Source organism: Primulina tabacum, chromosome 13, assembly GCF_025594145.1.
Source record: "Primulina tabacum isolate GXHZ01 chromosome 13, ASM2559414v2, whole genome shotgun sequence".
Lineage (NCBI taxonomy): Eukaryota > Viridiplantae > Streptophyta > Magnoliopsida > Lamiales > Gesneriaceae > Primulina > Primulina tabacum.
Window position 1 is genome coordinate 32,591,229 of NC_134562.1, and position 12,653 is coordinate 32,603,881.

The 12,653-nt window shown below is 34.3% G+C and overlaps 2 protein-coding genes across 4 annotated transcripts; one reads left to right on the top strand and one right to left on the bottom strand.

Annotated features, from left to right (window-relative positions):
- The first annotated feature begins 4,650 nt into the window (after positions 1-4,650).
- LOC142523366 (CASP-like protein 2D1) lies at positions 4,651-6,774 on the top strand. The gene is made up of 3 exons (XM_075627142.1): positions 4,651-5,141; positions 5,260-5,371; positions 6,342-6,774. Exons 1-3 carry the CDS (start codon positions 4,978-4,980, stop codon positions 6,603-6,605), a joined length of 540 nt encoding a protein of 179 aa, XP_075483257.1. The 5' UTR covers positions 4,651-4,977; the 3' UTR covers positions 6,606-6,774.
- A 1,177-nt stretch (positions 6,775-7,951) lies between these two features.
- On the bottom strand, positions 7,952-12,543 carry LOC142523342 (uncharacterized). 3 transcript variants are annotated; one of them, XM_075627103.1, is made up of 4 exons: positions 12,232-12,543; positions 9,181-11,565; positions 8,945-9,074; positions 7,952-8,552 (listed from the first exon to the last, which is right to left on the bottom strand). In XM_075627103.1, the coding sequence occupies exons 2-4, from the start codon at positions 9,581-9,583 to the stop codon at positions 8,546-8,548; spliced, it is 540 nt and encodes a 179-aa protein (XP_075483218.1). In that variant the 5' UTR covers positions 9,584-11,565; positions 12,232-12,543; the 3' UTR covers positions 7,952-8,545. The 3 variants fall into 3 exon arrangements, with proteins under 3 accessions (XP_075483218.1, XP_075483219.1, XP_075483217.1); XM_075627104.1 differs by having other exon boundaries at positions 7,952-9,074; XM_075627102.1 differs by lacking the exons at positions 7,952-8,552; positions 8,945-9,074 and having other exon boundaries at positions 10,268-11,565; positions 12,232-12,537.
- Positions 12,544-12,653: the final 110 nt, after the last annotated feature.

Consider the following 12,653-nt stretch of genomic DNA (forward strand, 5'->3'; position numbering starts at 1 on the left):
GTCAATTAATGGGCGAGGCTATGCTCCATCAATTATATTGTGTGAGACCTATTCATCCAAAGGTTGTACTTAATTCTCTCGGAATACATCTCCAAGTGCAGCATAGTCTCAATCTTCAGTTTAATTTTCGCCCGACTGTAGTCGATGAAGATGGATTTTGTATCTGAAAGTTGAAATCATAAATTTATATTTTCAAAGTTAAAATTTTTAATTCATGGAGAAGAGAATTTGATAGAGTCCCAAAATATATTTTTCGTCGTATAAAATTAAAAAAATATATAATATTTATCATCTGTTCAGGGACCCTTGGGTTAGGGTGGCCTCCAGCCCCACCTATTTTTTTTAAAAATAATTAATATTTTTAAATTTTAATTTTTTTTCAGCTTAATTAATTAAAACAGAACAAATTTTTTATCTGTTTTATTTTTTAGTCTCATGTTGAAAAATTAAAAATAAAACAACTCCCACGAATCATAATTCATTAATGTGTATTGGTTGGTTTATTGTCGTATGTTTTGAAATTCTGCAACTTTGAGATAAAAATTCAACGACTCTAAAATTATATTGAATATTTAGTTGTGATTATTCGAGTTGCAATAATATTGTCTTATGATGTATATGAATTTTGGAGTTTGAATTTTTACTCTAAAAATATATTGTTGCAGATTTTTGGAATAATAATCAATTGGTTGAAATGTTTGATGATTATTGATGTACAATTATTATTGGGTTTGTTTTGTGATTTTTCTATTTATGATAACCGAAAATTGAATAAGCAGGAAATTTTAAAAATAATTTTTTGTTGTAAAATTTTGGGAATATTGAATTTTTCTAGTTAAGTAACTCAAGGGAATGAAAAAAATAAAACTGTCGTGTTATTTTTAAATCAAAAGAGTATATATCAACAAATAACGGACAAACATCAATTATAGTCTATGAGTGAACAAAATATCGTTTTCAACCAAAATAACATAACGAAATGAATTAATTTGATAATTCGGGTCGGTGATGAGGTGCAATAATTGTTCATACTAGGTAGAGCGATCGAACCATGACGCTTGGGCTGCTGTGCGATTTAAAATATTTGAGTTGCACAATTACAACCAGCTATAGCTTTTGGTAAAGCGACAAACATTTGGTCCTACATTCGTGTTGGACCGAGTGCTTACCGTTTTACTAAAAGCTATAGCTAGTAATAATTTTGCAACTCAAATCTTTTAAACCGCATAGCAGCTCAAGCACCACGGTTCGATCGTTCTTCCAAACAAGGACAATTATTGCACCCAACAATCTCCCTTCCAATAATTGTACTTCTCGCAATCACCCGTGACCTTGGCTCTGATACCAATTGTAGGACTGAGTGCTTACCGCTTTACCAAAAGTTATAGCTATTAGTAATGGTGCAACTCAAATCTTTTAAACCGTACATCAGCTCAAGCATCACGGTTCGATCGTTCTAGCAAGCAAAGATAATTATTGCACTAACAATTCGGTTTATTCGGAATTTCGGTTTAAATTTTTAAAAATATAGCTTAGTTCGATTCGATTTCAGTTTTTAATATAAAATTTCGGTTAACTTAACAAACTAAACTTTTATAAACAAAATTAATATTATTAAATTTTCTAATAAAGTTTATAAGGATATAAATATAACAATTTCTAATAAAATTTATTAGACAATAATATTGTACTTAAAAATATTTTTTATAAAAAATTTAAATTTATTTAATTCAATTTTCATATTGCAATTTTTTATTTAAAACATGATTATTTTAAGAAAATTTCTAAAATTTTGGTAAATTGTCTTAGTGACCAAAATAATCGATTTTTGTTAGTTTGTCTTAGTAAAGTTCGGTCGGTTCGGTTTGTTGTAAAAAAACAGTTCGATTAATTCGATTTTAGAAAATTCAGTTCGATTTTAACTGAACTTATTACTGTCTAACACATGATGAAGCCAACCCTAGATACTTATGAATCAGACATAGCTCCGCTGTTATAATTAAATACGAAAGTTTGTTTCACCTCATGTTGGGTTCTTTTTTACTAATAAATTTTTGCTCATTTTGTTGTGCATGTGACGCTTTAGCTCAGAATTTTGCTTGGGTGATTGAGTGCGATTTGAATCCATTATCAATTACAGTTTGAATAAAGCGGACTTTTAGCTTAATTAGTTGGTATCATCCGTTGCCCCTTTTCTTTAGACTGAGTTCTAATTCCCCTCTTCTATGTAATTGAAAAAAAAATTAGTGATGAATTTTTTGGTTTATTAAATAATTACCCAAACTAAAAAAAATTAGTTAGGAAAATCGGTTTAAAGTTTAAATTTTATGTTCTTTTTCGAATGATATTTTGATTATTGTTAAATATAATTTAAACCATCTCATTATAAATCAACAAACATTAATATGCAAACAGATATGAAGAACACATTTAACGGCATATAACATTACAATCTTCAAAACGAATTATTATTTATCTATATATTTTATAAGTTGATAAATGAATTTATGAAAATAAATATATATGTCATCGGGTTCGATGGTTCTGTATGAATTAGCAGTTTAAGCTCCTTCTGACCCTGTTTTCGATCCAGTGCTTTTATGAAACACAACATGCAGCAACGATTGCGAACATGAAATATGGTCGTGTCCTGGCTAAAAAATAAGCAAGAGTTTGTGGTTTTCTTAATTGTTTTATGTATTTTGAAGATATATTATATATGACAAAAGATTATGCGCCTGTGAACACTGCATAATTAATTGATAAATTGAGAAGCATATAATTAACACACAGTTCTTGACTTAACAAATTAGTACCTTTGTCCTTTAGAATGCTCTTGATAAATTCCAAGACAAGCTGCAAGAAATTTTTGATCCAACATATTGAATGAAAAATCACAATATTATATATTATATACACAATCCGAGCAACACAAACTAAACGAACCCTTGAGAAATGATGAATCACTGCACTACATGATGAATGAATATGATTAGGAGTGGAAGGCCCTGGCAGGCAACACCAGTGTTGCTTCGTTAGACTGGAGATGCAGCGGAATTTGCAAATCCGTCGATCAGATTAAAGAAGTGCGCCAAAGATGAGGAGTTGATTTCCATTCTCTGATGATCAAAGTATCTTTGAATTCAGTCTAAGATGAAAGGAAAGAATGCTATGTGAAAGTCCAGCTTTGTGATGTGCAGCATTAAGTTGTCTCATCTTACTTCTCAGGTAACGAGCAAGAAGTCCAAGCAGCTTAACTTTTTACGTATACTCTTCCATAATTTGTTCTTGTTTGGAACCAAAAATCTGTACTTACGACGCTGGATTAATATTTGGGCTTAGAAGTGGAATACATTTCTGTAACAAGAATCCGTATTACAGAAACCCTCGATTCTTGAGTTTACAAGAATGCGAAATTTCCTAGCTTATGGTGCTTCTAGCTTAGGCTAAGTAGGAGCCGGTTAAGACGACACTCGAGGAGCAAGAATGTTTTATGCATAAAACGAAGGATAAGTGAGGGATGTGAGATTTAAAGGGATTGTTTCACCCTGCCCGTGCAGGCGCAATGAACGGCCATCTCTATGTAAAAAAAAAAAAATTTGACTCGAAAAATCTGAGCCGTTGGATCGATCTTTGCGGGCACTGTCAGCAGGAGCAGGGTCGAGTAAACCGATTTAAAGCTCTGATATTGACTTATTGTGCGGTTCTCGAGTCCCAACCATGTATTTGGATACCTCTTTCAGTTATTATTTTTATTATTCAAAAAATAGTTTTACTGCATATAATTTTATATTTCAAATTAGTTATTTTTAATTCTAATGATTTTTTTTATAGGGGTGTCAATTTGGGTGAGTTGGGTTGGGTTGAGCAATAGTGTTATTCAAAAATTTCCCAACCCGAGCCAACCCGAAAACTCTAAACTCTCAACTCGAACCCGAACCCGGATCAACCCTATTTTGAATTTTTTAAAATAAAATTCAAATAATAATAATAATAATATTTTATTTTAAACACGTAATAACAAAATCTCTCTAACATATATGATTTAAATTTGAAAGTCTAATTGTAGAAAAATAAAATATATATACTAAATCAAATAAAAAATTGTTTAAAAAATAAAAAAAATGTTCAAAATAAATATTAAATTATGAAAATTAATATAAATATACAATAAATATTTTTCCAGACATACAATATATAAAAATATAGACAATATTTATTAATTATATTTAAAAAAAATTAAAATTTTCGGGTCAACTCAACCGAACCCGATCATTTTTTTCGGGTCAGCTGTCGAGTCTAATCCGGACCCGAAATTCCCAAACTCAAACTTGATTTTTTTCGGATTGAACAGATACACCTAATTTTTTTCTCTTTTATCTTTGTCATCAATTCTTGTATTTCGGGTAATATTCTTTGTTCGTATTTGGAACTGTTTGAGTTAGATTTTAGATAATTGATTTGTTAAGTTCGAACAAGTGTTGATTTTATGTTTGAGATTGTAAATCAATTGTTTATTTAATTTTTGGAATAAATATCGTTTATCTTAGACTCAGTGTTCTTTTAGATATAAAATTTAAACTGTTAATTCCCAGAATACCGTCTGCCATATAACTCGGGGAATTAACAATTCCCAAACTTTCACATCAACTCTGTACACATACCACCTTTCATTCCTATTGTGAAAAAAGCTAGCTGTGCCCATCCTGTGCTCGTTCTCTTCTCCCCACTAAATAAGCTCAATTCAACTTATTTGGCGTCTATCCACCATCTACCTCTACTTTTTCCCCAATGCTCTTCAAGCAAAAGCACTACAAAGTAACTCAGAATAGCCCACGTACTATCCTCAAATATCCTCATCCAACTACATTTTCCCACTAAACAGACCAATTGTCTAGCGCACTTTCCCACCTTTTTCTATCTTTATATCGTTCTTGGCACATTGAATTGTGAGTTCCCGTTGAACGAGTCGGGAAGATGGGATTTCTTGGTGATGATGTATCCAGCCTCAAAATCTTGGATTTCTCTTTGAGATTTATTGTCATCCCTTTTAATGTTGCATCCATATGGATCACTGTTACCAACCATCAGGATAATATCATTTATGGGAATCTAGAGTTCAATAATTTTCTTGTACTCAAGTAAGAACTTAATCATTTTCATCCTCTGTTTTTCTAATTCCCCCCCTCCCAGCTGGATTCTTCTGTTTATGATATAAAAGTGTGTTTTTGTTAGTTCTACTTTGTGGGTTTTTTTTAGGTATATGGTTTGCATCAATGCAATATCTGCTGGATATGCCTTGTTTGGTGCTGTCTCTTTTTGGATTCCATGTCTAGTGACCAAAGCATGGCTCTTCTTTGTTACCGACCAGGTTACATTCCAGCTTTAACCCTTTCCCATAGTTGAGTCTGCGGGTTCTAGCTCTCAAAAGTTTAAATTTTTTATATTATGACATTGACTGCAAAGAAAGACATACTTTCATCTGATACATTTCAAATTTTTTTTGAAGTTTTGATTCCCCAGGAATTCTTAACTTCTGTCATATCCATGTTCACAAAAAAAAAAAGACTTGATTTTTAGGGACAGCTAAGCTAACTGCATTTACAGATTCTTTAATTTGGATATGAAAATTGAAAATTGTTATTTTTAGTCGAAAACTGCCTGTCTCTTCTGCTCTGCTAGTTCTGTCCTTTGCCACAGCCTAAAGAGAAAGAAATTAATATATATATTTTGTGATATAATTGCATGGTCTGGCACAAGGATACACTACACAGACGGCCAGACAGTTAGGTGTAGGCAATCAATTTTCTGATCTATTATGGCCGCTTTAATATATACATACCTTCCAGGTTTGAATGCTGTGGTTGAAATCATTAAAATTTCCCCTTATATGTCCCATTTTATGTGAAGAATTTAATGAAATGATTGTTTGTTGACCCTTTTGCATTTCGACCTATATTCGAGGAATTTTACTCGATTTATTGTTTTCCAACTGGTATTCGCGTTGGCTAGGGAATGTTTTGTCTTTGACAGTTGTCTTTTGGAGGGTATGACCGAATTTATTTGCGGAGCTTGTGTTGGAAAATGTGGTATATGTTTGGTTTTGCTTAGTAAACGTCTAAACGATATGTTTTGTTTGATAGATAGTAGCACATATTTTCTATCTCCGAAAACACTAATCGGGGCGTAGAATACAGAGACAAACCTGACCATTCTTTTTCAAATCTGGTGCAACACATATTGCTATATCAGAATATTAGTCATGTATATATTATTTAACACCTTTCTTTAGGTGTATCATCATCATGTCAACTATTGAAAATGATTTCTCTTGTTTATAGGTGTTGGCTTACTTAATGGTGACATCAATGGCTGCGGTGGTGGAGCTTCTCGACTTAGCTTATCGAGGTGATAGAGTGGTTTCATGGAGTGAAGCCTGTAATACTTATGGAAAGTTTTGCACCAAGTTAAGATTAGCCTTGGGTCTTCATGTCGTTGATGTTGGTTGTTTCTTCGTGTTGGCTGCAATATCTGCTTATAGGGTGTTTGCCAAATATGAGCCTCCTTTCGCTCCTTCCAAAGAGGCTGAACAAGAAACGACTTGAAATTTCAAGCTGTATGAGTTGATCAAATGTTTGTACTTTAATTTCATACTAATTAAACAGAGCCTGAGCCAGGAAATTCGAGTTGGGATCAATATCTTGCAGTCAACAAAGATCATTCATGTGATATTGAAAATTTATAATACAATGACTTGCCTTTCAGCATTTAAGATATGATATTGTTCTTACTGTCATTTTTACACTATTGATTAATTTTATAATCATATCTACAAAAGGTAATGAGGACAATTATCAGTGGAAACAAAATGAGTTTGGATGCACTATTGACTCTTGCACTAAAAATGTTTGGTAGCCAGCAAATTGAGTGGATAGGATTTTGGCTCGACAACCTTTCGTGCTGTTATTCTATTTTGACATCTGTAAATCACTACCGACCTTTCGGGAGAGATGTTAATTTCTTGGACGTGGTTTTTTTCCTCCCTAAACATCATCCTATTTCTTAGAAATTCTTGGTTCTCCTATTATCATTGATGCTCTTGATGCTTTTTCGTATAAAATCCATCGAATTGTCTTAAGTTCTGCTTCAAGATAGTTCCGGTGAGGCTCTCGAGCGATCAAGTTCTTCCATTTCTTCGGTGGAAGTTCCAAGTGATCCCAATCATTAATGCAAATTCACGTTCATAGTAAATCCAGTGTGTATCAAAGTATAACAGTTAAGTTTCATTGTCATTAAAAAATAATGCCGAAAAACTTTCTTGAAAACAAATCTCTAACACACATATATTAAGAATGAGGAGTTATATTACAATTATACCTAGGTAGGTAGGACAAATAATTATGAATTCATTAATATTTTTAATACATATTTATTTGAAATACCTTAAAATCGTCAATTTCAAACATCGCGCCTCAAAATTTTTAGACAAATTTTTAATATGATAAACTTTTAATATGATATTTATATCTGTAAATTTATAATTTTTATATAATTTTATTTTATTCAAAAGTTCTAAATGAATGATAATTTAAAATATACACATTGGAATTTTGTTTAAAATCTTACTTTTTCAAAGCTACAACTTAATCTTGATATTTGATTTTTGTGAGTTTGGATCAGCTGACGATTTTTAATATATCCCAGTACTTGATTAAGTGGTTTGGTGTTTGATAATTGGATTGCGTGTCAAATCTAGGATGGGAATGGCTCTTGAATCTCGAGGAGAACTCTTTCGATTTTTCTTTCAAATTTATAGTCAGTGACAGACAATGTTCTTTAGCACATGCACATTATTTCTTGAAGAAAGTCCTACTCCCCTTAGTTATGGTGTAAGCACGGAAATCGGCCCAGGGGATTCTTGCATTTTTCACCACTAGCAAATAGTATTTGTTTCCTATGAAATTTGCGCAGGCTTGTCGGGTGTCATTCAACACCAATTTGTGAAAGAAATAAAGATCCAACTTCGAAATAAGCTATTGAGGTCGTCGATTTGGTCGTTAGTTCTAACCTCGTCCATTTGATGTTGAACATACAAAAATTTAAGTAGAAACCAAGGATGAAAATGAAGCAAGCTAGAAAATCAAATTGTTCATACTCGATTATCTCACCAATAACGGATATTAACATTTTTCATGAACACAGGTGAAAAATAAGCTGAAAGATTGAAGTTAAAACTGAAAATTGGAAATAAGAAACTGAAGTGAAAAACTAGAACTGCTTCACTTCAAGAGAGGTTTTTATCCCTCCATCAGTTTTTTTAGTCTGCAAGGAATGTTGGATGGAGCTTTTGCTTTGCTTCCCGTTGCCAGGCAACCTTCTTTCTTGTCTGGGTGAACCTAGGATCTCCCTCTATCAAGACGCGTAGGCACCTCTTTTAGAAATGGCTCTCTTTCTTTGGAATTGGAAATTGAAATTCTCTGGTGCTATCCTTCTCAGGAAGATTGCTTGTAAGAGTGGTACCGAGGGGAGTGCGTAACACGGATATTTACCATCTATAGCAAAATTTATTGCTTTCCAATATTACAGATGTAAAGACACGATAATTTCTTTCTATATTATTACTTGGAAGTTCCTAAAATTGATGGCTTCTAGACAAGTCTTGTCCTCTTATGTGATTATTGACATCAAAGTTCATGTTTATGGTTGACTTTTTTTGTCTGAATTGTGTTGTTGCTGAGAAACTAGGGCAGATTTTATGTTCTGCTAAGTGTTTATTGGATACTTTTTATTTAGTAAAGTATTTTGACCACACACGAATTGGTCAGCTTTGACATGACGAATAAGAGAACAAATCAAGTCTTGAATTTAAAATAATTGAGCTAGTCATGACTTTTTTATTAATCTTGATTAAGACTGAAGTTCTTGTTTAACTTATAAGCTTCACCTCTTGAATTCATAGCTGTTTTTGTACCACACCGGTGTGTGGATGGTTGTCGGGAAAAATTCAAGCAGGCTGGATAATTCTTCAGGCATGGTATCCATGTGGTTGTGTTCCTCTTCTTGTTTCAGTACTCCTAAGCAGTTGAGAAAAAAAGTTGCAGGACATGGTTTTTGGGACTTTCTTAAGCTTTTATGAAGATATTAAAATTAAAACCTGAAGATGCTTGCTTTTAAACTCACCTGTATTGCCACAGCCAGATGGAATGTTCCCATGGTTGAATTCCATTAAGTGAGACAATGTGCTCGAATTTACTGTGGGGTTAACTACATTGGTTAAAAGTTTCTGCTGTTGTGAAACCATTGAACCTTCCAACCGATTGGTTTCCACCAACAATTCCTCCAAGCTTTGATCTGCTGAAGGCTCTTGTTTCCAGGTTTCGGTTGATGTATCTTCTGTTTTCAAGCTAGATTTGTAAAGCCCCCCGCAAGAGAACTGGAGGTAGGATTGTTCACCTCCTGAAAACCCAGGTTTGCAAAGCGGCTTACCAAGTACACAATTAGAATCTAGCTGATTGGCTTCAGGGTATTGAAAGAGTAACAAACTTGATTCACAAAATTGGGATGTTTCAAGCCAAATTACCATCCATCAAGTTTTCTTGTTCTGTAAATTCTCTCTCCATGCCATATGAAAACTTTTGTTCAGATAGATGACAACAAAATTCACCTTCATCCGATATTAGATAGTTTAGTTTGCTATTATCTTTCACTAGAGTGATAGCAGTGTTTTCATATTGCCTGTAGATTTGTCCAAATGCACCGGCAAGAGGCACTTGCCCCTGTAAATCTAATGAACATTCTATTCCAGACACTCGGCTCAGTAAATCTCCCATTAAGTGATCTTCCTGAGAAAATTCTGTACTTTCAGTGAATAATCCCTCAGTGATAGACCATTCGTTCAAGCATTGAGCTGCTGAATCTTGTATATGATATAGTTTACCATCCCAAGAATCTATATTTGAACAAGCAGTTTTGTTTTGGTTGTCAAGATGATCAACCAAGTCTATCAAGTGTCTCTGATCTGGGAAATATGTTGAATTTTGCATGTTCAAGTTTTCACTTAATGAATGTTCTTTTCTCTTCAAGCAATACTCCAACAAAGCTTTTGTCTCAGGATTTTCTCTCTTTTTGAGCTCTTCCTTTTTTGTGCTTTCTTCATGTGCACACTTTCTTTTCCTTGAACATACCTTTTTCTGGAGTTTACATGATATGTTATCAATATTGGCACTTTTATCAAGTAAAACCTCTGTTTTTGAGTTCCCTCTTGACAGGTCTTCACTTCTCAAGGTTCTTTCCAGGAGATGTTTTTCCTTTGAGCTTGATGGTGACAAACAATCTTGTACTATGCTTTCACCCAAGCTTTTGTTTGGACTTCGGTTCTCGCCCAACTTTTTCTTTAGGCACTGTATTCTATCTCGAGCTTCTTTTAGTGCATCCATTATCTCGGCATTTCTATGTGTGGCCACTTCAGATATGCAACTGTTTGTTTCAGGGATTGGTGGTGCAGAAAACTGGGTTGAAGGGAACTCTGCTTTGATGGTGACTGATGAATCTTGGGGAGCGAAAAGGTAAGTATCAAATGCATTTAATTGAGATGTAGGCAAATCCAGGTCGCAGAGATGATGATGGCTTCAGCTGTGGAGAAGAAAGGGAAGCTGCTCTTGTGGATGAACTTAATCGAACAGTTGAATATGGTCTTGATAATTCTGATAGAAAGGTGGGATCTGAAGGTACAGGGATTGACAAACGCAAATTGAGAGGAGAATGTGGAACTTTGGTTGGTGATTTTAACTGGACTGCAGGGAATGAAACTTGGGAATTTATTGCACTTATCTCTGCAGGATCTTGTTTGGTCACCCGGGGTGATAATTTGAGTTTGAGTGGTGATATTGGTGATTCCATGGGCCAGAAATGATGGAGTTGTGTGGAAGAATCTGTAGGTTGCAACTCTGATGCATTTAAAATTGCAGACTTTGAAGCTGAGACAGAAAGTCCCTGTGGAGATAATTGACTTATATCTCTCCTAAATTCCCTGAATCGACTCGTTACTGATGTAAGGGTCGGAGGTTTCCTAAGAGGTGTGAACTCTTTGTAACCAACACCGTCTTGCTGCAATGCATGGACATGAGTCGGCCTTGCTATGTTTGGGGATGGATTTGGTTGGCTCATTTGACCCGGGGACAAAGTCGAGCATTGAATTTCAGAAGTTGACAAAGAAACAAGGGTTTGGGGTGAACCGATGGAGGTTGTGATAGAGGCAACAGATGGATAACTAGAAGTAATTTTGGAATTTAGTACTGTGGTTTGCTGGAGTTTAGGGGAGTCAATGGAGATGGAAGAATGTGCAAGGGTGGTGTAATTTGTCGGGGTGAAATTGTCTCCCAGCCAATTTCGGCCCTGGTTTTTGGTTTGGTTAGAATCATTGTTCTGATTTTCGGATTTAGTGGAGTTTTCTGGGCTCTGTTCTTCTTGTGTTTGTGGTGGATAAAGTGGAAGGTGGCGTTTCTTGCATTTCTTTGCCCTCTTGTTCCAGTAGTTCTTTATCTCGTTGTCTGATCTTCCTGGTAGCTGCAGAAACATAATATCCCGACAGTGATGCTTCCAAATTCTAAAGAATTTATTTGTTAATGTTTAAACTAAGTAGGAAAACGAGTTGCCTAATTCAAAGCTTGTAGTAAAGAATCTGGTTTGCAACTAACCATGTTGATGTAGATATTGCGTCAAGTTTATAAAGTTTCTACATTATAGTATACGCGAATAAAAGAGCAGTCAGGCATTTCTTAATTAGCTCGCGCTTGCTGCTTGCCAAGAATGAATCCTCGTTAAAAATGCTATTTTGTAGCTATTTTTTGTGGTAAAACTAGGTAAGAAAATAAGAGTGGATTGAAGGGACAAAAATTTAACAAAGCACAAGCTATGAGAGAGTTGAAAGATGAAACTTGTTAGATTTTTGGAAGAAGAATACCAAAAGTAGAAAGCTAGTACATTGACGTTTAGTTGAACAAATTCTTCATAAAACTGGTATTCTCACAGAGCTTAAAAAATGTCGCATACAAATATATTTTATGCAGAGAAAATATATATTTCAAAGAAAAACTAAAATGTAAGATTGAGTTTTGTCTATAACATGCATGCGTATATTCGTCACAAATTTTCATGAATAGACCCAAATTTAGTACCAAATATCCTTCATGTTTTGCATAGCACAGAAGTTGATCAAGTTATATTAAATACCTCAGAAGCGATGAGAGACCAGCTGTTGCCATATTTGTGATGCAAACGGAGAATAATCCTCTCTTCCTCTTGCGTGAAAGGGAATTTCTTAAGATTAGGCCGCAAATGATTAAACCAACGGAGTCTGCAATTCTTGGACGGCCGGTCTAAACCCGAGAATTTCTCAATTGCCACCCAGTTTTGAATCCCATATTCGTCCACAGCTGCTCTTAATTTCTCGTCCTCCTCCTCGCTCCACTTCCCTTTCTTGAATGCCATTGCGTCACCTCCGTGCATATTCACATGCGCATTATGACCCCCGGAGATCTTAAATGATCAGGTGGTGAATATGATTCATGCATATATATATATATATATATATATATATATATATATCCCCGGAGATCTTAAATGATCAGGTGGTGAATATGATTCATGCATAT

Excerpts from the sequence above, each read along its gene's own strand:
- LOC142523342 (XM_075627102.1), bottom strand. The coding sequence starts at position 12,507 with ATGCACGGAGGTGACGCAATGGCATTCAAGAAAGGGAAGTGGAGCGAG. Across the intron at positions 11,566-12,231 it reads GGTCTCTCATCGCTTCTGAG|CTACCAGGAAGATCAGACAA; the intron begins GTATTTAATATA and ends ATGTTTCTGCAG.
- LOC142523366 (XM_075627142.1), top strand. The coding sequence starts at position 4,978 with ATGGGATTTCTTGGTGATGATGTATCCAGCCTCAAAATCTTGGATTTC. Across the intron at positions 5,142-5,259 it reads AATAATTTTCTTGTACTCAA|GTATATGGTTTGCATCAATG; the intron begins GTAAGAACTTAA and ends GGTTTTTTTTAG. Across the intron at positions 5,372-6,341 it reads TCTTCTTTGTTACCGACCAG|GTGTTGGCTTACTTAATGGT; the intron begins GTTACATTCCAG and ends TCTTGTTTATAG.